The 20,029-nt window shown below is 51.0% G+C and overlaps 9 protein-coding genes across 9 annotated transcripts; 4 read left to right on the top strand and 5 right to left on the bottom strand.

The window, feature by feature from the left end:
* The first annotated feature begins 127 nt into the window (after positions 1-127).
* BO85DRAFT_193776 (DMT family transporter) lies at positions 128-2,060 on the top strand. Its single transcript, XM_025654454.1, has 3 exons — positions 128-689; positions 764-1,518; positions 1,594-2,060. The coding sequence occupies exons 1-3, from the start codon at positions 370-372 to the stop codon at positions 1,851-1,853; spliced, it is 1,335 nt and encodes a 444-aa protein (XP_025519231.1). The 5' UTR covers positions 128-369; the 3' UTR covers positions 1,854-2,060.
* An 89-nt stretch (positions 2,061-2,149) lies between these two features.
* Positions 2,150-4,359, bottom strand: BO85DRAFT_446464 (actin-related protein 2). Its single transcript, XM_025659509.1, has 7 exons — positions 4,212-4,359; positions 4,037-4,083; positions 3,829-3,972; positions 3,499-3,724; positions 2,856-3,421; positions 2,708-2,785; positions 2,150-2,624 (listed from the first exon to the last, which is right to left on the bottom strand). Exons 1-7 carry the CDS (start codon positions 4,228-4,230, stop codon positions 2,538-2,540), a joined length of 1,167 nt encoding a protein of 388 aa, XP_025519230.1. The 5' UTR covers positions 4,231-4,359; the 3' UTR covers positions 2,150-2,537.
* A 422-nt stretch (positions 4,360-4,781) lies between these two features.
* BO85DRAFT_466567 (NAD(P)-dependent oxidoreductase) lies at positions 4,782-6,199 on the top strand. Its single transcript, XM_025662135.1, has 5 exons — positions 4,782-4,881; positions 4,948-5,136; positions 5,215-5,546; positions 5,629-5,766; positions 5,836-6,199. The coding sequence occupies exons 1-5, from the start codon at positions 4,864-4,866 to the stop codon at positions 6,101-6,103; spliced, it is 945 nt and encodes a 314-aa protein (XP_025519229.1). The 5' UTR covers positions 4,782-4,863; the 3' UTR covers positions 6,104-6,199.
* Positions 6,200-6,669: 470 nt separating this feature from the next.
* On the bottom strand, positions 6,670-8,796 carry BO85DRAFT_193736 (bZIP transcription factor). The gene is made up of 2 exons (XM_025654453.1): positions 7,990-8,796; positions 6,670-7,922 (listed from the first exon to the last, which is right to left on the bottom strand). Exons 1-2 carry the CDS (start codon positions 8,558-8,560, stop codon positions 6,814-6,816), a joined length of 1,680 nt encoding a protein of 559 aa, XP_025519228.1. The 5' UTR covers positions 8,561-8,796; the 3' UTR covers positions 6,670-6,813.
* An 852-nt stretch (positions 8,797-9,648) lies between these two features.
* BO85DRAFT_456843 (GTP cyclohydrolase II) lies at positions 9,649-11,019 on the bottom strand (the record flags this gene model as incomplete). Its single annotated transcript, XM_025661477.1, has 2 exons — positions 9,649-9,678; positions 9,835-11,019. 2 exons carry the CDS (start codon positions 11,017-11,019, stop codon positions 9,649-9,651), a joined length of 1,215 nt encoding a protein of 404 aa, XP_025519227.1.
* Positions 11,020-11,455: 436 nt separating this feature from the next.
* BO85DRAFT_446460 (SAGA-associated factor 29 family protein) lies at positions 11,456-13,767 on the bottom strand. The gene is made up of 3 exons (XM_025659508.1): positions 12,980-13,767; positions 12,214-12,745; positions 11,456-12,155 (listed from the first exon to the last, which is right to left on the bottom strand). The coding sequence occupies exons 1-3, from the start codon at positions 13,623-13,625 to the stop codon at positions 11,873-11,875; spliced, it is 1,461 nt and encodes a 486-aa protein (XP_025519226.1). The 5' UTR covers positions 13,626-13,767; the 3' UTR covers positions 11,456-11,872.
* A 262-nt stretch (positions 13,768-14,029) lies between these two features.
* Positions 14,030-15,667, top strand: pmi1 (mannose-6-phosphate isomerase pmi1; the record flags this gene model as incomplete). Its single annotated transcript, XM_025655732.1, has 5 exons — positions 14,030-14,060; positions 14,142-14,162; positions 14,222-14,313; positions 14,372-14,609; positions 14,670-15,667. 5 exons carry the CDS (start codon positions 14,030-14,032, stop codon positions 15,665-15,667), a joined length of 1,380 nt encoding a protein of 459 aa, XP_025519225.1.
* Positions 15,668-15,988: 321 nt separating this feature from the next.
* BO85DRAFT_364651 (putative 6-hexanolactone hydrolase) lies at positions 15,989-17,308 on the top strand (the record flags this gene model as incomplete). The annotated part of the gene is made up of 4 exons (XM_025655705.1): positions 15,989-16,188; positions 16,244-16,389; positions 16,471-17,057; positions 17,174-17,308. The coding sequence occupies 4 exons, from the start codon at positions 15,989-15,991 to the stop codon at positions 17,306-17,308; spliced, it is 1,068 nt and encodes a 355-aa protein (XP_025519224.1).
* Positions 17,309-17,451: 143 nt separating this feature from the next.
* On the bottom strand, positions 17,452-19,079 carry BO85DRAFT_193615 (putative Coatomer subunit epsilon). Its single transcript, XM_025654452.1, has 5 exons — positions 18,973-19,079; positions 18,501-18,879; positions 18,283-18,418; positions 17,936-18,174; positions 17,452-17,858 (listed from the first exon to the last, which is right to left on the bottom strand). Exons 1-5 carry the CDS (start codon positions 18,995-18,997, stop codon positions 17,750-17,752), a joined length of 888 nt encoding a protein of 295 aa, XP_025519223.1. The 5' UTR covers positions 18,998-19,079; the 3' UTR covers positions 17,452-17,749.
* Positions 19,080-20,029: the final 950 nt, after the last annotated feature.

Raw genomic sequence — 20,029 nt, 5'->3', positions numbered from 1 at the left:
GGATTCTTTCTGCTTTTTATGCGCAATACCCACATGAACAGTCTTTTCTATACTGCAATATTCTCACTGTCCTTCCTGTCTTTCTGATTAACTTGCGACCCGCGGTAAACCAGCGGTCTCGTGCATCGTCCTTCTGTCAACGCGCGAAGTCCATTCTTTATTAACTGTAGGGTGTCAGCCCCCCAAGAGAAAAGGTTCATACATATTTTCCTTTCCTTTTTGATTCCTGCATTTCCTCTATTGTTTCCCGCTTGAAGGGTTTGAACGGAAGATTAAGACAAGGTGGCTTCAGACAGTGCGCAATCTTCGGGTCCGAGGGAGGTTAGGGACCCCGAGCTGGTTCTCGACACTCACGATTCGGATGATGAAATGCCCTTGAATCGCCCATCTATGCATCGCCCAGCCGACACCCGAGCAAACCAGCCTTTGCTCAAGGATGACCACAGAGGGCGACTGTCAAACGCCAGCCTGGGCCATGGGGAGGCAGAGGCCAGGCCCATGCTACACCATTCGCGGCGGCCTACAATCAGGGGTGTGAGCCCGGAGCGCAACGCGGAGCAGGAGACTCGGCGCAAGTACATGATCGCGTCGGGATTCCTGTTGTTGAGTCTGGCTAGTTTCGTGGTGCAGACGGAGACCGCGGTATATATTCAGCATGAGTTACACTGGGATAAACCATACTGCATGCTGTAAGTGGTACACCAGTCGCATAGTTCGTTAAGTGCAAGGGGACGTTAACTTTTGACCTGATCTTAACCTATAGCTATCTTACACACGGTTCCTGGGCCCTACTTTGGCCGGCACAACTCCTCATCCTCCGATTGCAGCAGCGTAAACTCTCATGGACAGCGTTCTGGCGACGCCATGTCTATCTCCTTCGGACGACCGCCAAGATGGTGGAAGCTCAAGATCTACACCTCACTTCTCGCGACTCCCAACGATCACCGGTTCGATACATGCTCAAAACGACCGCGTTTGTCACCACCGCTCTCACCATAGCCGGTGGCTCTTGGTATGTCGCGGTCAACATGACAACGGCCAGTGACTTGACCGCGATCTACAACTGCTCCGCCTTCTTCGCCTATGCGTTCTCCATACCCCTACTCAACGACAAGCTTCGCTTTGACAAAGTGTTTGCCGTCGTGGTAGCCATTTTCGGCGTTCTGGTCGTCGCGTATGGAGATAGGGACGAAAGTAAGAAGACTGCAGATGGTACGGTCGGCAAAGCGCATGATGAGGCAGAAAATAGACTCTTCGGGAACATCATTATCGGAGTTGGCAGTGTGCTCTATGGGTTGTACGAGGTGCTCTACAAGAGATATGCTTGCCCTCCAGAGGGCACGAGTCCCGGCCGGAGCATGATCTTTGCCAACACTTTTGGCAGCCTCATTGGGTGCTTCACCCTGCTTGTTCTCTGGATTCCTCTGCCCATTCTCCATATCCTGGGCTTGGAAACGTTTCGCTGGCCTACTGGTGAAGCTGCATGGATGCTTATGATCTCTGTCCTTGCTAATGCTAGTAAGTCTTACTGTCCTAAGCTCTTTTGACCTATGACGTCGAGTGTACGTGCTAACAAAGTGTTCCTCAAATTAGCATTCTCCGGCTCCTTCCTGGTTCTCATCTCGCTCACTTCCCCCGTCCTCTCTTCTGTAGCAGCGCTGCTTACCATCTTCCTCGTCGCCATCGCCGACTGGCTCCGAACCGGCCAGCCCCCCTCCGCCGCGGCTATCATCGGCGGTATCCTTATCATTGGTGCCTTCTTCCTGCTAAGTTGGAGCACATACCGAGAAATGAACGAAGAACGCAAGAAAAGCATGGCAAATGACCAGTCCGAGTCCGACCTCGATGAATAGACATCGCTTTATTAGACGGGACCTATATACCCTTCCTACCCGCTGGTGGAGTCCTGTGTTGTTTTCCATTGGTCGCGCGGATCGATCTATGGCTTTATCATCTCATATCTATTGCCTTCATCTGTGTATATGCATTTATCAGGAGTACTTTCACACTTTGTTTCTATAGTATATAGAAAGATATAGACTTGGGAGGAACGGTTTCGGTTTTAGTTATACTATTGAATTATAAAAGTCCCCAATCCGTGCTAGTATGTCGAAATAATGAGCTAAAGTTAGCTATATTGTATTGTTTACTAGAAAGGAGTTGACCGATCACAACGAGGAAAAGATAAGACATACAAGCCAGCCCAATTCGGTCATTCGTTCACATACTAGATGACATGACATGACACCATGGCGCACCATGGCGGACCTTACTTAACTCGAATCTCCCCGACACGCCAGAAAAGCTATAATCGTATGTACGTAGTATGGGACAAGTGACGGAGCTATGAAAATAGAACACGAGGAAGGAGGGGTGGGGGCAAAAGGCTGCTCGGGGAAGGCGTAAGATGGAAGTGATTTTGTTCAGTTCGCAGGGCGGGAAAACGGAATCCCCGATAGATGGTAGGTAATGATAGGTAGTCGGTAGGTAAGGTTGAAAATGAAATATACAACATATGTACTGAATGAAAGAGACAACTATCTAGGGCCGAGCTTGGCCAGGGCACGTGCACCCTGTTCCTGCCACTCTTGCTTGGTAACCCACATATCCTCCTTGTCGGCGATCTGGTGATTGTGTTAGCGATGGTGTGTCTCGTGAACAGACGAATAGGTATATAGGGGGAGATAGGAAGAATAAGAAGGCTTACCAGGTTGGCGAGGACGGCACCTCCCAGGAAGACCATGTGTCTTCGTCGCGGCGGGTCCTCGATGCGCACCTTGAATTTCTAGATTATAAGATTAGCATGCGAACTCTTTTGGTTAGGGTGCTGTTCACCAGCGAGTGGGATTACGTACGTTCAACCTCTCCGGGTTGCCTTGCAGGACCCGTGTGAGCCACAATTGCTTGAGCTCCTTCTCCAACCGGGAAGGCAGACCGGGGTACATGCTGCTTCCTCCACTGAGCACGATAGCCTTGTAGAGACTGGAGCGCACGTCGACATCGGCGCCCTGGATGGTGTTGAAGAGCAACTCGGCGATACCGGGTTGGTCGACATCCACCAGGTGCGGCTGGAAGAGACATTCGGGTGCTTCGAAGCGCTCGCTACCGACGCGGATGACGCGACCATCGGGGAGGGTGTAGGACTCGACAAGAACGGTGGTGTCTTCGGAGAGCTTCTTGTCCAACTCGAGATCGTAGGACACGTAGCAGAGCTTCTCCTTGATCTGGCGCACAGTCTCGAAGTCGGCGGTACGGTTCAAGGCATAACCGCGACGGAGCAAGAGGGCGATGAGGTTACGGGTGACATCACGACCGGCGACATCAAGTCGGCGAATGTGGTGGTTAAGGACTGTGGATTCGTAGACGGGGATAATGTGGGTGACACCGTCACCGGAGTCAACGACCACACCACTGCTGAGACCTGCGGAATGCGAAAGAGCGGGCGATCAGAGCTGTGGTCTAAGGGGCGCCTCAGGACATAGAGCGTGCGAGACTTACCCTGGGCGTATAGCGCAAGCACAGCTTGAATAGCAACGTATACACCTCCAAAGTTGTAGCCTTCCAGCATAACCTCAGCCATTTGCTCCCGGTTCTTCAGGGGATTCATGGGGGGCTCGGTCAAGAGGATCTTGCGGCCCGTAGGATCGATCTTCATCTTCTCGTAAAAAGTGTAGTTCCATAGGTGTTGCATGTCATCCCATCTCTTCACGATACCATTCTCCATCTGTATACCAAGTCGGGCCCAACGTTAACACGTCTGCCACACCTCCGGGGAGACAACGGAGCGATCGGGGGGTAGAACGAAGGCACGCGAATAGATGGACGTACAGGGTAGGTGATTTGCAGCATAGATCTGGCAGCAGCAGCTTCATCTCCGCACATGATATCCTTGACGACAATGTCGCCGGCCTGCTCCTCCGTTCGCAATATGGGCCGCCCCACTATCGAGGGGAACTGGTGCTCGGGGAAGTTCTGTTCATGGGCGAAAAAGGAGAGGTAAGTAAGAGTAGGCAATGGAATAGAGATAGTGACAGACCTGCGCAGCATATCCGACCTTGAGAAAACCAGTTCCTCCGTCGAGCACTGGGGGGCGTGGTTGGTTAGCTGGGAAGCACGGGAGGGACAGGCACCGACAAGGAGAACTTGGGGGGATTGAGGGGGTAGAGGGAAGGGAAGGGCAGGAAGAGGAGTGGGAAGACGCATAAACATACCAATGGGCATGTCAGCCATGGTGAAGGATGTAGATAGTTAAGACGTAGCAAGATTGATCAATTCCGGAGGGGTAAAAACAAAAGGAGCATGGGAGATGACGTCCAGAGAGCGGTAGGCTGGACGGGGTTGGGAAGCAGCAGTACGGAGAGTAAGTCTACGGAGTACTACTAATCGTCAGTCTGGCCTGTCTTTGGTTCTGAGTGGGTCCGTGACCGTCTCGTGTGGTCGGCCTGAGGCGGTGTTTCTCCCTGGATACCTGAATGCCTGATGGCCTAGCAGCCTTAACCGCTATCATTAATGGAGGTGGTCTGTCTCATAACTAATTAGTAAACCTACACACACATGGATCTCGCGAGAAAGCTGTAAACAAATTAATTGATAAATATCCAGTTATTTAGGCATACGAAGTAACCACTGACATCAAAGTATACAACAATCAAGGAACCCTCTACTTCCATAAACAGCAGTAGTCGATCTTAGTGCTGTAGTACTTAACGACCGTAGCAAGCTCCCCGGCATCGGGCCCGCCCGATAGTATTAACGAACTGAAGTCTATTTACAACCACCGACGCATATATAGTCCCCAGAACACCCGCTCAATCCCGTCTGGCATCTTAGACAACACTCGATTACTCCAGTTCAACATACATCATGACGCAAATCGGTTGGGTATGTTAATATCAATGAAAGAGGGAGAATCTATCAGCTCAGGAACTAACCCCAATGCCCAACCAGTTTGGCCTCGGCTCCATGGGCCTCGCCATGGCCAGCAATCTTCAAAGGCATCTAGCCCGCAAGACAGGCCCGGGTCTCATTTACTCCAACCGAACCATTTCCCGAGGTGACCCCCTCAAGAAATTGGGCGGTACACCCGCAGACAACTTCTCGAAGCTTGTCTCGCAATGTGGGATTATCTTCACCATGGTATGCGACCTCTCCGCTGGAAGATGCGCAACAGCATCATCGGGGCGCAAAAAGACATCATTACTAAAGAAGTGACAGGTCTCCAATGACTCTGTTCTGCAAGAATTGGTCACCACAGCTATCAACTCCGGCCACTCCCTCAAAGACAAGATCTTTGTTGACTGCTCAACCGTTCTTCCCGAGACTGTGGGCACAGCAGTCTCGAAGCTGAAGGAGAAGGACGCGAAATTCCTATCTGCTCCTGTTTTCGGGGGCAACCCCATCGCTGTGGATGGGAAGCTGGTATTCGCCATCGGAGGGCCCAAACAGGCGGCAGAGGTGGTGAAGCCGTTCATCCAAGACGTGATGGGGAGAAAGGTGATTGATTGCGGAGAGGATGCTATGAAGTCTTCGCTTTTGAAGATCGCAGGGTATGTTGGTCCTGTCATCCCCAACCTACATTTGGTATAGGGGATGCAAGTTCTTGCTAACGGGTGTGTATCTTGTTGTCAGAAACATCATCACGGTGAATTTGATGGAGGCAGTTGGCGAAGCACAGGTCTTTGCTGAAAAGACGGGCTTGGGTACAGGGCCCATGGAGGATCTTATCGGAGAGGCTTTTGGAGGTGTGGCTGGGGGGTATTCTAAACGGTGAGTGTGCCATTGATGTTGGGTGTTGACTATCCATCCTTCATAGTAAATCATGGTTGACACTGGTAGGTTGACGACTGGTGCCTATGCACCGCCATTGGACTCTCGCCCCGGCTTCGGGGTGTCTCTGGCCATCAAGGATGCAAAGCACGCGTTTTCCATGGCGAAGGAGCATAACGTGGAATTGCCGGGTTTGCAGGTTTCTCTTGATAACATGGAGGCTGCCAGAGAGTATGCGGGCGAATGCTTGGACAGCAGCTCCATGTACGGCTATCTGCGGCAGAAGGCGGGCCTGGAATTTTGGAACGAAAAGAGTCGACAGGGAAACTCTCAATAGATTAGACTAGATATATGTGGCTACTCATGTTGATCTCTGTCTGATTGGGCGAAACCAGTAGTTACATTGTCCTATATAGTAATTGATATAACCGAAGATCTTCATCTGGCATTCAAATGATCAGGGATGTGAAAGCCCTTCCAGACAGATACCTACTGTCGCACTGTCCTCCTGCCCGCAGTCTGTGACATGAAACTACGTGGTGGGGAGTTCGAAACCCTCAAGGCAGTTTCGGAGCTTAAGGGCCGTCCGGGATTTTGACCTTCTTCGGATTGTTCCCGCGATGCAAATGTTCACGCAGGACCACTCTGTTCTCAAAAGCATGCAAGGCCAGTAGAATCGGATTGATAGACTTTTGCCTGACAGCCTAACAATTTGAGCAAATCTCGAGATAGTTGTCGAATTTTGGCCAGCGTAAGTCATGGGCGACACAATTTAGGTGGTACCATACGAGACGGATGTGTCAGGGGAAGGAGACCACTGTGTGCAGTCCTAAAATTCAGCTCGACTTTTGTATGCTGTCTCAGCCAACGAGGTTTGACCACCGTTAGCCAGAACCACCTCGGCACCAAGTACAGCGAGAGGTGACTGAAGAGGAGAAGTAGATAAACTCCAAAGTCGAAAACAGCTTGTCATGCCCAATGTCTAAGTCATGAAGATGCACCATCTATCTTGATCAATGACAAGCGATGGCTAAAAATCCGTCTTCATTAGTGTGAAGATTTAATCCTTGTGGTTTCGACCAAGGAAGGATAGGCTTCTGCAAAAGCGGGGCCCAGCGACCAGTTACCGAGATTGCGGAAGTGTCTTTCAAAGACGGGATTGACCATAAGCTCGTCACCGTCACCGGAAGACAAAAGGCAGTCTGTCGCTTCATAGGGCCAATTCACAGATAGTGTACGTGTGAAGGGAATAAACCAATTCTCGAAGGGGTAATCCTGGTACGACATCACCAGGCGATCTCGCATTCGCGGCCATGGCAGATAGTCAATCCAAGCCGGATGGGCCGTGAGAAGCTGCGACGGGCGAGGAGTGAGCCACTCGGGCAACCGGTCATAATTTTCAGGGGTCGGATAAATCTGCCACCGCATGAGGAGGAACATGAGAAACAGCACGGCCACTTGTTCGGGGAGGGTTGAGATATCTGGGAAGGTCCGCAAGATGTCGGTGAACACTTTCGACAAGGGATGCGAGTAAACGCTTTTCTCTGGATTGAGGAGGGAGGAGACGCTGGGATAAGAAGGTCCAACTAGGCTCTGCTTTGACACCCCCTTCGCTGCTTGGTGCTGTCGATTATGAAGAAAATCCAACAGAATGGCGTCCAGCGTGCATGTCGGAGCGACGTTGCGAATCGGGGTCAGGTAGGCAGGCAGTGGCTGTTCCGCCATAGAAGGATGAACACCGGATGGGTAGGTTGGCGATGGATTTGACGATGGCCTCAGTGTCTCTGATGAGCGTCGAAAGCCCTCCACTTTGGGGACCTGCTGCGATGCGTCAAGCAGGAAGTTAAAGCCCATTCGTTCATCAGTCCCGCCAAAGTCCAAACCGTGAGCCAAGTTGTGTCGCTGGTAGTCGAACGCAATGCGGAAAGAAGCGGGGCCTGTCGCTGTTATCTCACGGCGTGCCGTACCGGACGCAAAAGCCGCATGTGCGGTGGAAGAAGATGCCTCGGGATTCGTAGCAGACTCTGCAAACGGGTGCTCGCCAGGGGCTGACCTCTGGGTATTGGCTGAGAAACAGAAGGCATCGGACAACGGCGGCGTCGATGTTATTGGGGGGATTCGATTGTTGGTTGACGAAGGCGTCGCGGTTAAAGTATCTGGAAGAATAAACTGTTAATGCAACTGTTTCCCCCGACAGTCTACGTAGTTGTTCTGGGAACATACTCGGCTTCTCTTGTTGCCCCAACAAAGGCTGAATTATATCCATGATCGCTTTCAGTCCATGTCTGATCTCCCGATTCTCTGCTTGGATGACTTCATTTTGCCTCAAAGCCGCCTGAAGATCCAAGAAGGGCTTCTGCGACGAAAGATCTCGGACTCGTTGTTCCAGAGAATCGATATGAGCTTTCGTCCTTTCGCGAATGGCGCGCTGGGCCTGCCGATCGTTCGCCCGCTTCTTCGCCAACTGCTCCGGGGTGAGATTCGCTACACCACGCGCTGAGGTACAGTTAAGCTTGCGTTTGCGACCTGCGCCTGTTGCCGGTGTTCCATTGTTATCCGGTGCGGGTGTTTCTGCGTCCGCGGAGGTCAATGCGGATGGTGTGGGGGAGTCCTCCAGTTTTACCACATCGGACCCGGGAGTGGCGACCGGGGCGGCGGTGGATGGGCCTTGAGCAGTCGAGGGTGTAACAGCAGCCGCCGCAGCGGACGAGGAGAAAGAGGCGGAGGGAATTGAGGAGGATTCCGGATTCGCTGAAGCAGCGACATCGGTTAGAGGAGGAAGGCGGGTGGCCATGGCCTCACTCGCAGGCTGCTACTACGGGAACGCAGCGGCCATGCAACACGACGGGTAAGGAGCACAGGCAAAGCGGATCAGAATCCCAGACGATTTCAGGAGGATCTGGGGTTCACTGGAGGATGGTCAGGGTGGCATCGAGAAAGAAAGACAGGGGAGATAAAAATAAAAGGAGCAGCCGATCCGGACGAGTAAGGACTGACACCAGGACCGGCGAGTCATTTGAGGGGGGGCAAGAGGAGAAAAATAGGGAAATGATCATTGGGGAAAGGCAGCCTTCAGCAACTTTCTCTGGTCGGAGGAGAACAATCAGTCTGGTTGGCTGCGGTGGAGTTGCCCCAAAGTCAATAATCGGCACCACGTTTTGCCTTTTTTCATTTTTTACCCTGACGGCACTAGAAGACAAGAGACAAGATTCTTGCAGAAATGCCAGGCCACGGCCGAGCCGGACTGTCTTAGTCTTTTGCGGTGCTCTAAACTTCCATAGTTGTGGCGTCGCTCCGCTTCCTGTCCCGCGCACCCCGAAAGAGACAGCAAAAAAGTCCCTCGCCAAGGGTTCTGGATCCTAGAGCTATAGCACTAGATACTAACTCCCTTCGCCATAAATCGGTGAATCGGTGGATCCAAAAGCTACGGAGCAATTGTCTCGGGTTGTCGGCACACGATCTCATGACAGCTCATTCTCAATTGGTTTATCCTTCCACTTTTGGCGTCATTCAGATGGTATCAAAGTCAAAGCTTGTTCCGGTATCCACAATCCTGGTGATGCCTAACCAGACCAGTGCACCAGATTGGTGAAAAGAGAACGCAGACAGATATCACTCCGTCCAAAATAGAAAATGGAAACAAAATAACAGAGGTACAGGTGTACCGAGGGACAATGATAAACTCTTAGATCATAAAATCAGTTCATAACTGTACAGCATTACCGAGACCCAACCCGAGGCCTCATATAATACACCCATTCGACAAACGGCTATATAGTGGGTGGAACAGACAAGTGAGGGAATGCAACCAAAAGAAAAAGAAAAGAAAAAGAAAAGAAAAAGAAAAAGAAAAAGAAAATACGTGAAATGACTCTAGCGAGTTTATTCAATCATGTGTCCCATTTTCGCGATCTATTTGCACCCAAGAAAGTTAGCATCCCTGGCCGGAGCAAAATAATAAAAGTACCACATCCGAGGCAGAGAAAAAAAAAAAAAAAAAAAAGCAAGCAACAACCAGTCTCGGAAAAAGCAGTTGAAGAGTGCCATGGTGAAACAAGCAAAACTTACCTTGGTCCTGAGATAGCCCTCTACTTCTAGACTTTTGATGCCCTGCTTTCCCCCCGACCTCCATGCCAAAGGTATCATTGGCACACGCTCTTTAACCGCCACCTCACGATTTGCACCCTCAATGGCGCGAACCTTGTCCGGGTTATTCGTAAGAAGTCGGATGCCGTGAGGATTGGCATCCACACCCAACCCAAGGTCGACTAGGATCGCGGTAGCCAGACCGTAGCTTCTCGCGTCAGCAGGGTGTCGCAAGAGAAGGTTGGCCTCTACAGTGTCGGAGCCAAGATCCTGCAAGTTGTAGGCCTTGAGCTTCTCCCCCAGTCCTATTCCGCGACCCTCTTGCCGCAGGTAAACAATCACCCCGCCAGAGGCATTGGAAGGCACCGGAACAGCTTGCTGGGAAGCCATTTCACTTAGAGTCTCCATGGGGAAGGACATCAGCCTGGCTGCTTCGTCTAGTTGTTCACCACAATCGCAGCGCGCAGACCAGGCGGTCTCTCCGGTATAGCATTCGGAGTGTATCCTCACAAGTGGCGCTTGACTAGGTGAACTCTCTGTCGCAGTTGACCTTTCTGATGATACAGGTCCACCGTCACCAGCTGCACCTTCAGCGTTTCCATCATCATACCAACTGCTCACCCGACCGGGATGCAATGTGCCCACATAAGCTCCACGTATCATACGATCCATTTCCGTTTCCCCTGGCCGAACCTTGTCCAGGCTCCGACTTCGAATAGTGTTTCCAAACACAATTGCCAAGTGCTCTTTGTTGTCCAAGTTGTTGTGATAGAGATGGAGAAACATCTCCGCGCCGGTGGTGGTGGGAATCCGTGCGCGAACGATGCATTCGACTTCGGGAAGGCAAGGAAGAAGTTTCGGGGCTTTAGTGTGTGATAACTTTTGAGTCTGTTGAAGCAATTTCGCTGGATTGAATGTACCACCGGGTGTAGCTGGAGGGGTAAAGGAAGGGGAGAGGAGGGAGGCAGGCACGGCGGGGGTTACATCACCCCGATCGCTATCTGCGCTGTCGGACTGGGCGATAGCATTGTCACGAAGCTCGTCTACTCTGCTATCTGAGGGCAGAATTGTTGCTTGATCAGTGCTAATGGAGAGTTCTTCCACAGGGTGGGGAGGCGCATCTTGCGCCACGAAGGTTGGGGAGGCGTGAGAAGGTAGGTTCGACATGATGGCCGCGGATAACAACGCGCAGATAGATTGAAAGGTAAAGGGAGCGAAAGTCGTATGGCGAAGAAGTTGCAAAAGACCCTGACAATAGGTGGTGGACAAGAAATTATACCAGTGAGACGGCGAAAAAGGAGGACATGATCATAGGAAGTAGTTGTAAAGTATCACCATTGCCGTGGGATGACCATGGGCCAGTTATCCCGCACTTGCTCTGTTTCGGCGCCGCATGTGGTTTCGGACCCTCGGAATTAACTGCGGCTTCGGCGGTGGGGGTACTCGCTGACTCACCCACCCATTTGTCAGGCTTGACACGCCTTATGTAATTCTTACTGCAGAGGAAGCTTCTGGACCGGTTATCTAGTTGGTTAGTTCTGTTAGAACTAAGTACCTAATGGATACTAGGTGAATATAGGAATAATACGACAAACAATAACAGTAGCAAATAGGTTGAAACCCCCATCTATGCAAGGAATTCAAAGTAAATGACACACGATAACTAGGTAACTATTACTATACCTCTCCAACATAACCAGCCAATTTGTGGCGATCATCCCACTCATCAAAGCAAACCTAACTCCGTAAATCCCGCCTCACCCGCCAAATTGAAACATTCCAGCTCAATGAATGGGTATCAAAATATAGTGCAACCGACCATGGTGCAAATCTCTTCTTCTTTTTGCCCCTGTTTCCTTGTCAATCCTTTCTTATCACTCCGTCTTTTGTGCCTTGCCCCTGTCTTGTTCGCCTGCCCACTTGGGGGGCAGTTTCATACTCTTACTGGCGCTGTCTCTTGAGGGGAAGACAGCGCTCCGTAGATCTCTCGTAGTGTAACATTGACATCCCAGGACTGGTTCTACTTCCCAGGTATATCGAGTACAAAGCGTCGATCTACCTCCATCTCTTTATCATCCTCTTCGCCCTCAAACTTCAGGCGGTAGACATCCTTCTTGGAACCCATGACTTCCGCACGATAGAACGTGGTCGTATCTGGATATCTCGCCAAAACTTGCTTCCCTACTGAGAATGAGGGCAAGGCTGACCCCATCTGGGGAATGGGAATCAGAGATGCGGCAGTGGTTTTGTAAACAGCTCCCTGTTCACCATTCTCGTTTGGCTCCGGGTCCTGCACGTCATACCTTGAAAGATACATCGGTCAATGATCCTGTGGAAGTGGACTGGGGCGTCACGCCGTACCGTTTTTTCACTCCATCCCCAGAGATCCCCTTGATAATGCATTGAATGCCCTCGCCTTCGACCCCTTGTTTGTTCTTGTTGTGTTTGAAGACAACCTCCGCCCCGACCACCAGGTGTCCGCTGCGCTCTGCAAGGGTACCTTTGGTACCCTCTGTGCCTTCTTCTACTTTAACATACACACCGCTGTCGCGGATGTCTCGGCTATCACGGACCTGAGTGCTGGAAACACTGGTACTACGCTGAACGCCGCCTTTCGTGCGACCGACCTTGTCCGGCAAGGCAGTAGTGGAGGGCCCAGGCGAGTCAGTTGCTGACCCATCCAGTTCATTGCGTTTCTTCCGCGACTTAGAAAACGTAGCAGCGCGATTTTGAGGGGCCTCCGCTTCGGAGGCCTGTCGAAGTGCGGTCAGGAGACCCAAGTTCTTGATAACATCGCTAGGCTCATCCTGGAGAATGGCTCTCTCATCGTCGCACAGCTTTGACATTTGTCGATAGAGATTATCGAGCTGATCATGCTCGCTGAGAGAAGGTCCTGTTTCGGCGATCAGCATTCATGATCTCCACAGCAAGTAAAAGCCATAAAACAGACAAGGCAAAAGAAGGACATTATAGTTAGAAGGCCTCGTGCAAAGTGTAGAACGGAGCGAAGCAACGAAAAGCCCCAGTGTCACAACACATCCAGCGATTCGGTCCATGTTCTATTCTTTGCAGGGCATGCAGTATGTGGATAGGGCTGATTAGAAAGGAAGATTTATATAAGACTTACTTCCACCCTCTTTACCGATCTTCTCGTTCAAGGCGGCGATCTGGTCTGCCAGCGTCTTCTGCTTGTCATTCTTCTCCTTCGCTTTGCGAAGGTCCTGGAGGATCTTGTTCCACATGTCAGTCTCTTCATTGGCCGCCAGTCCGTTGTCCCTGGGGACTGGGGGACCTCTTGGCCGATTCCGGGACATTTTCTTGGGGTTCTTGGAAGGTGAGCTCTGGTCCCTAGCTGTAGCAGCAGCAGCAGCAGCAGCAGTCGTAGTAGCCCTTAGTTGACTATTCCTGGTTTTAGCTGAGGTTGCAACGGGGGCGGAGTCTCTCGATTTCTCGATGGCTAGAGCCTCCCATTCGAAGGCGGAAAGGATATCCTGCCGGGCAGAGCTTCGAGTACCACGGGCAGCACCTTGTCTGAGGTTGTGGGGACGAACAGGAGAGGCACTCTGAGGCTTTGCAGAAAACGGATTGTCCGGGGTGGAAAACCTGTTGGGCCCGACTGATTGGGACGGAGGAGACACGGGAACCTGAGCTTCAGGGACCCCGTCATGCTGAGCATTCGACTGCGAAGCTGTTCCTTGGGCGGAGAGCTTCCCTTCGCGGCTAGTCGGTAAGCGCTTTGCGCCCCATGGGACTCTTTGATTGGCAGATCCCATTCCGGTTCACGTAACGGATGCGGAACACCCAATCGGGAATGGAGAATATTAATTTAATGGTCGATAAACGAGTTGGGCGGGAGATGGAGGGGCTCACCCTCCTAAGACATCTTCTGGGGGAACGGAAGCAAGAATTATTTCGGTCGCTCATAAGGATTCAAAACCCCCAGTGTCGTGTCTGAATTTTGACTTTCTTTTCTTTTCTGCTCTGTTGTGATAGAGAGAAAGTTCAAGTTAGCGAGTGGATTTACTGAGTACTAGTATTCCAATTGGTAACTACCGTTGTTCCTCTTTCCCCCCCGCCATTCACTCACTAGTTCGTTCGCTCTTTCCTTCTTCTGTCTATCCTCCTCCTTCCCCTTCACACCAGTACAATTACTTATCATACTAGTTCCCTCAGCACTATGCAGGTACCGTTGCTCCGTCTTCAGTGTGGTGAGTATTCATCCTATCGAGCTTTCTATCCGAGAGAAAAAGAGAATAATCTCACTGATAGTCTATCTCCTTTATCCACAGGTGTCAACAGCTATGACTGGGGTAGGACATCCCCGCATCCTAGATTGTTCCGCCCGCTGCGTTTGCTGAAGCTGGTCTAGGCAAGATTGGCCATGAGTCGGCTGCCGCAAAGTATGCCGCCATTACTGCAGGCTCCGATTTCTCCATAGAAGCAGAGAAGCCCTACGCAGAGGTTCGCTTCCCAAATTCTCAATGTTCTCATGCTGGTAAACTGACCCGGTGACGTATAGTTGTGGATGGGCACCCATCCTTCCCTTCCCTCCAAAGATGTCGAAACCCAGCGAACCCTCCTCGATATGGTTCAAGATAACCAAGCATTGATCTCCCAGGAAGTGAGCGAGCGATATGGAGGAAAATTGCCTTTCCTTTTCAAGGTCCTTTCTATTCAAAAGGCTCTCAGTATTCAAGCCCATCCGAATAAGAAACTGGCCGAAAAGCTTCATGCCCGGGATGCCCGAAACTATCCAGGTAACCCCTTTATTTCTCTCTGACGCCAAACGCAACTCTGATCACCGTTATGCTATATAGATGATAATCACAAACCCGAAATGACGATTGCGATCACCCCGTTTGAAGGACTGTGCGGCTTCCGACCGCTGGCCGAAATTGTTCACTTCCTTAACGCAGTCGCCCCTCTCCGCGAGCTAGTCGGCACGCAAGCAGCGAATCAATTCGAGAGTGTTGTCAAGGGCTCCGAAGTTTCGCAAGATTCTGCCCAAATGGCGAAGAACAAGGACGCGCTACGTGCCCTATTCACATCGCTAATGAACTCATCACCGGAAAGCATTGAGGCAGCCACCCAGAAGCTGATCTCCGCGGCTCAGGATTCTCCTGATACATTTGCTACTTCTACCAGCACTCCAGAGACGAATCCGAGCAACCCTGCCGAATTGGCTGCCATCATTGCTCGGCTTAACGGGCAATTCCCCAACGACATCGGGCTATTCGTATTCTTCTTCCTAAATTTTGTTAAGCTGGCACCGGGCGAAGCCATGTTCTTGAAGGCTGACGATATCCATGCATACATCTCTGGAGATATCATTGAATGCATGGCGTCGTCTGATAATGTTGTGCGGGCGGGCTTCACTCCCAAGTTCAAAGATGTTGATACACTCACCGAGATGCTGACATACTCCTATGCGCCAATTGAGGAGCAAAAACTGGAGCCCACCGATTATCCATATGCCGTTCTCAATGCCTCCGCCTATTCTAGTGGCTCATCGTCTGTTCTCTACGACCCGCCCATTGAAGAATTTAGTGTTGTCAAAACGGATCTGAAGAGGGCTGGAGCCAAAGCAACCTTCGACGCACTGGTGGGTCCCAGCATCCTGATATGCACGGGTGGAAGTGGGAAGATCACGGTTGGCCACAAGACTGAGGAAGTGAAGGAAGGCTATGTGTTCTTTATAGGAGCCAACGCCGAGTGTATCGTCGAGAGTACGGGCAGTGGAGAGGAGAATGTGTTCACCACATACAAGGCATTCTGTGATCTGACGGGCAAGGAGGATATGGTGAACGGAAACTAGAATGTATCTATATCTAAGCCATAATGCATACGGGGGGGGAATATTAACATACTTCTGAATTAGTAGTTCCGAGCCGAGGTCAACTCCAGCTGCGGGGGGGTTGGCTGAAGCATAGTGGAAGAGCTATTCCATTCTGCCTATCGGTGGCATATGCACTCCACCTGCCCCTTGCTCTGGACAGTCAATCAATTGCCGAATATACCAGGTTTGTCTACCACTTTCAGCCGGACCACCTAGAAAGCGGGGGTATCGACCCCCATTATTTCAACCTTCCAAGTCCTCTCCACATCCTCTCCCCTCCCATAACCACCTTTTCACACCATGTTGTCCTGGAACCAACCTCTAACCATCTGGCAGAAAGTGCAGGAGGCATGGAACAGTCTAATTGTCATTAAGACCTTCCTTTCTGTCTCCGTTACAGCTGCCTTTCGAGGCAAGAATGGCGCCAAGCAGTACAACGTCCATGTGCTCAACGCCGTGACGCGCAAACTTTGTGTCACCTTCACCCCGAGACAATTGCAGTGCGTTTTATAGCCCTCCCTACAACTGGGCACTGCCTGCTAACTGCCATCTTAGGCTCCGGGATACCCCCACCGAGGAGGTATACAGACAGTTCATGGCCAGCCGAGGTCTCCAGCCGCAGACTGTGCCTCTTAATCACGGCGCCAAAGGCCACTGGATTGGCAACAAAAACGCCAAAAATGTCCTCGTCTATTATCACGGTGAGTGACAGGCGTCTTCTCTTTTCATTCCTAGTTCCAAGGTTATTCTCCAATTGTACCCATACTAAACCAGCTACCTAGGAGGCGGGTTCTTTCTGTTTGGTCGCCCACAACATTACCAGCTACTAGCACATATGCTCGACCGCCTGAACGAAGCTGGCCACGACAACCTTGCTATCTTCTTCCTCACCTACACTACTACGCCGCACGCTGTTTATCCGGTACAACTCCGTCAATCGGTCGAGGCTCTCCGTTACATCCTCACCGAGACAGGCCGTTCCCCAGCTAATATCTTCTTGGGCGGTGATTCCGCTGGTGGGAATCTCTCTCTCGCTGTGCTCTTGCATCTCACCCATCCACACCCAGAGATCGAGCCTCTGAAGATCTCCCAGCCCTTGGCAGGGGTGTTTGGCTGCGCGCCGTGGGTCAGTTACAAGTTGGACGGCCCTAGTGTCCAGGAAAACGCATATAAGGATGCCCTCTCTGAAGAGATCCTCGACCGTTGGTCTGATCAGTACCTTTCGGGTAAAGAGGGTGATCCCTGGAGTGAACCAGCTAGAGCTCCCATGGACTGGTGGGAGGAAATACAAGCAAAAGATATCTTGATGACTGCTGGAAGAGATGAAATTCTGCTCTCGTCTATTGACGAGTTTGTGGAGAGGTTCAAGGTTCGTTCGTCACTTCTTTTTCCCCTGTTGGCTGTTTTCCACGTTCCGTTCCTGCTTCATTTCTTTCCCGCATTCCAAGTTATAGTGCACAGCTGATACTTTGTCGCTTTAAATAGAAAGTCGTACCCAATACTGTTTACGTTGTGGCACAGGATGAAACCCATGACTCGGCTGTCTATGCTGCAGATGTAGTCGGGTATGATACTCAGCAGACTCAGGCGATCGTTAACTGGTTAGGTGCTCGACTGTAAGATCGATTAGTAGTGTTAGTTGTCTGGTAGGTGTTACTTGTACGATGGGGATTGGAGTCCCATTGCTGGCCCGTCCCCTTCTCTTGCTTTCGGTCGCTTTCCCTGTAGTGGTTCAGGTAACAAGTCTATAATCCTTGACTCAAATAGGCGACATCGCACCACATGATATACACGTAATGAAAATTATCAGCCTGTGAATCCAGTTACCCACTTATATGACAATACACGGGAAAAGGGCAAGTACAGACTAGACAGGTAAAGTAGGATAAGGAAGGAAGCATTCGCTGGACAATAACTAGATTACACATAGCTACGCCGTCGTATCAATTCATAATCGGAAACAATATCACGCCCAGGGAGCAAGAAGAGGGGGTACAAGATGGAGATCAAGAAATAAAAAACAATGCAAGTAGCACACAAGTAAGCAACGGATATCCTAGATCAAGCCGACACTCTGGGAGCGTATTTCGCAGCCGCGGTATCGAACAATTCACTCTTTGCTTGAAGGTCGGACAGCAGGGGATGCGTGGGGTTGATCTGTTCGAGGCGCCTATAGTAAGTGCAACGCATGAGTTAGCTACACATTGTTCAAGATTCAATCACGAGAGGTATAGGGAATAAACGTACTGCTCCAACTCCTCCGAAGGCTTGCCAGCCAAGACGATCAGCACAACAGAGTTAGCGATCAATTCCGCCTCGTCGGGGTACTGCTGCAGAGCCGCAGTCAAGGCGGCCTCGGCCTCAGGCAACCGACCGAGATGGAGTTCAGCCACGGCTTGACCGACGATAGAAAGGGGCGCGGAGGTGCTAGGAGCGGAAGCCAATTCCTCGTAGACGTAGAATGCAGCCTGGTATTTCTCGCCGCCCTAAAAGCAGAAGCACAAAGCAAATTAGTTTTCATCGCTTAACCTCAAACAACAACAAAAAAAGCAGAGCAAATAGCAGCATGCGCTGCATCCAGGTAAACCACATACAAGTCTCATTCCAACCCACGACTCAGCCAAGTTGACCAGAAGGGAATCCTGCGCCCAGCGCTTCGCAGCCTGAACCTCCTTCAAGGCGAGATCAGAGCGGTTCTGCTGAAGATGAATCTGAACGATCAAGGCCACACTAAATCATAGTCTCCATTAGCTTCCCCACTTCCATCCATCATCATCCAGACAAGTGTCGGGGGCTGAAGGCTGAAACTCACGCCTCGAGGTTCCCCTGATGCTTGGTCAACAGAGCCAACGCATCCTCACTTTGTCCCTGAGCCTGCAGCAACGTCCCGCACAGAACCTGTACAGTAGCATTGTCGGGGTAATTCTCCGCGAGGTCCTGAGCCAGCTTCAATGCCGATTCAGCATCTCCGGCCGACTGCTGAGCCAGCGCTTTCACGGCCGCTAGATCGGGGGTCTCTTCCTCGCCTTCGACATCGGCGAGAACTTCGTCTGTTTGGCCTAGGGCAATCTTGGCGCGAAGCTGGAGAACACGGGCGGGGAGTTGGTTCTCGGGGGATAGAGCGGAGGTGTCGAATTCGATCACGGCTTGGTATTGACCTTGGTGGAAAGCATTGTGGATGTTGATCAGCTCTGTTATGGGGGGAATATGAGGCATGTTAGTTAGTGCTTGAGGTCATGGGGGGGCGAGTGTGTATTTGTGATCGCTCAATGGACAAAACGTACCACCCTCAGCAGAGAAAGGATCCATTGCGGCGGTTAGAAGGAGAAATTGAGGAGGATTGAATTAAAGAGTAATGAATGGTTTGGGGAGTATAGTTAGGCTGGGGATGGCCATCCGCGGAGGCGGAAGTCGTCACGTTGCCTTTTCCGCAGGCGGTGGGAGGCGGGTGGCCCACATTGGGGCAGGTTGGCCGAGTATGTTGACCTATACCTGAAGCCATGACGCCTCTACTGTTAAAGGTACTGAATCTCATGCATACTAACTACGAGAAGGAATAAATGGAAAGGATATAAACCAAGCTTGGGTAAAGGCCCGGAATCGAAGCAAAGCGTCCCAGCCGCAATTTCATATTAACACACAAAAGTACAAAATGTAAACAACAGACCTGTTATGGGCTAGGATCTCTTCCGGATACTCTAGCGACAGTGGACCAAACCATGATAGCCAGCTTCCTCGAGAGGCCTCAAACCTCGCTTCATAATGCATTGATCCCCCGCCAGTGATGCCGAATGATGCAACCGTTTCCTCGGTGACTCCCTCTTCCCTTAATATGCGACCCCGATGCAACGACAATTGATATCTGAAATGACACATCGGATCCAAAGAAAAACCCCGAGACAGATGCTAAATAAAATGGATTTGCAAACAAAACAGTAGTGAGAATGGAAAACGGGTCTGCAATGATAATCACACAGCCATGCAACGCATAAGAGCAACACAAAAACGTCCAGATTAAAAGGGTATCGCGGATAAATCAAGGCACTCCAGTGCCAACACAGACATACAGGCACGCACACACACAAGAGCTAGAACACAAGTAGTAAATAACACCATGAACCCGCCTTCTCAGGACTCGGAATCGTCCCATGCGTCGCCCCAGATAGATAACAAAAGGTAAAGTCCGAAGATATGAGATCATGCTTTCCATGTGAGCCCGCCTGTGGCTTCCGTTTTGCGACCGTGATGCGCCTCAGGCTCCCATAAGAAACCAGGAAAGGACAAAAAGAAAATGCAGAAAGATGCAGCCAAAGCTGACAAAACGCCAATCCCATACTTGCA

This window comes from Aspergillus piperis, assembly GCF_003184755.1.
Source record: "Aspergillus piperis CBS 112811 unplaced genomic scaffold BO85scaffold_3, whole genome shotgun sequence".
NCBI lineage: Eukaryota > Fungi > Ascomycota > Eurotiomycetes > Eurotiales > Aspergillaceae > Aspergillus > Aspergillus piperis.
The sequence above is the reverse complement of the archived record's forward strand: the minus strand, read 5'-3'. Positions and strand labels throughout refer to the sequence as shown.

What these genes read in the sequence shown, in the direction of transcription:
- BO85DRAFT_193776 (XM_025654454.1), top strand. Translation starts at nt 370, where the DNA reads ATGCCCTTGAATCGCCCATCTATGCATCGCCCAGCCGACACCCGAGCA. An exon ending in GATAAACCATACTGCATGCT is followed by an intron (nt 690 to 763) that starts GTAAGTGGTACA and finishes CTTAACCTATAG; the next exon opens with CTATCTTACACACGGTTCCT. An exon ending in CTCTGTCCTTGCTAATGCTA is followed by an intron (nt 1,519 to 1,593) that starts GTAAGTCTTACT and finishes TCCTCAAATTAG; the next exon opens with CATTCTCCGGCTCCTTCCTG.
- BO85DRAFT_446464 (XM_025659509.1), bottom strand. An exon ending in TGCTGCAAATCACCTACCCT is followed by an intron (nt 3,725 to 3,828) that starts GTACGTCCATCT and finishes CTTGGTATACAG; the next exon opens with ATGGAGAATGGTATCGTGAA. An exon ending in GCAACCCGGAGAGGTTGAAC is followed by an intron (nt 2,786 to 2,855) that starts GTACGTAATCCC and finishes CTTATAATCTAG; the next exon opens with AAATTCAAGGTGCGCATCGA.
- BO85DRAFT_466567 (XM_025662135.1), top strand. An exon ending in TCGCTTTTGAAGATCGCAGG is followed by an intron (nt 5,547 to 5,628) that starts GTATGTTGGTCC and finishes TCTTGTTGTCAG; the next exon opens with AAACATCATCACGGTGAATT. An exon ending in GCTGGGGGGTATTCTAAACG is followed by an intron (nt 5,767 to 5,835) that starts GTGAGTGTGCCA and finishes TGACACTGGTAG; the next exon opens with GTTGACGACTGGTGCCTATG.
- BO85DRAFT_193736 (XM_025654453.1), bottom strand. Translation starts at nt 8,560, where the DNA reads ATGGCCACCCGCCTTCCTCCTCTAACCGATGTCGCTGCTTCAGCGAAT. An exon ending in GGGGCAACAAGAGAAGCCGA is followed by an intron (nt 7,923 to 7,989) that starts GTATGTTCCCAG and finishes TTATTCTTCCAG; the next exon opens with ATACTTTAACCGCGACGCCT.
- BO85DRAFT_446460 (XM_025659508.1), bottom strand. Translation starts at nt 13,625, where the DNA reads ATGGGATCTGCCAATCAAAGAGTCCCATGGGGCGCAAAGCGCTTACCG. An exon ending in GATCGGTAAAGAGGGTGGAA is followed by an intron (nt 12,746 to 12,979) that starts GTAAGTCTTATA and finishes TCGCCGAAACAG; the next exon opens with GACCTTCTCTCAGCGAGCAT. An exon ending in GGGGATGGAGTGAAAAAACG is followed by an intron (nt 12,156 to 12,213) that starts GTACGGCGTGAC and finishes GTATCTTTCAAG; the next exon opens with GTATGACGTGCAGGACCCGG.
- BO85DRAFT_193615 (XM_025654452.1), bottom strand. Translation starts at nt 18,997, where the DNA reads ATGGATCCTTTCTCTGCTGAGGGTG. An exon ending in CATCAGGGGAACCTCGAGGC is followed by an intron (nt 18,419 to 18,500) that starts GTGAGTTTCAGC and finishes ACTATGATTTAG; the next exon opens with TGTGGCCTTGATCGTTCAGA. An exon ending in CGTGGGTTGGAATGAGACTT is followed by an intron (nt 18,175 to 18,282) that starts GTATGTGGTTTA and finishes TTCTGCTTTTAG; the next exon opens with GGCGGCGAGAAATACCAGGC.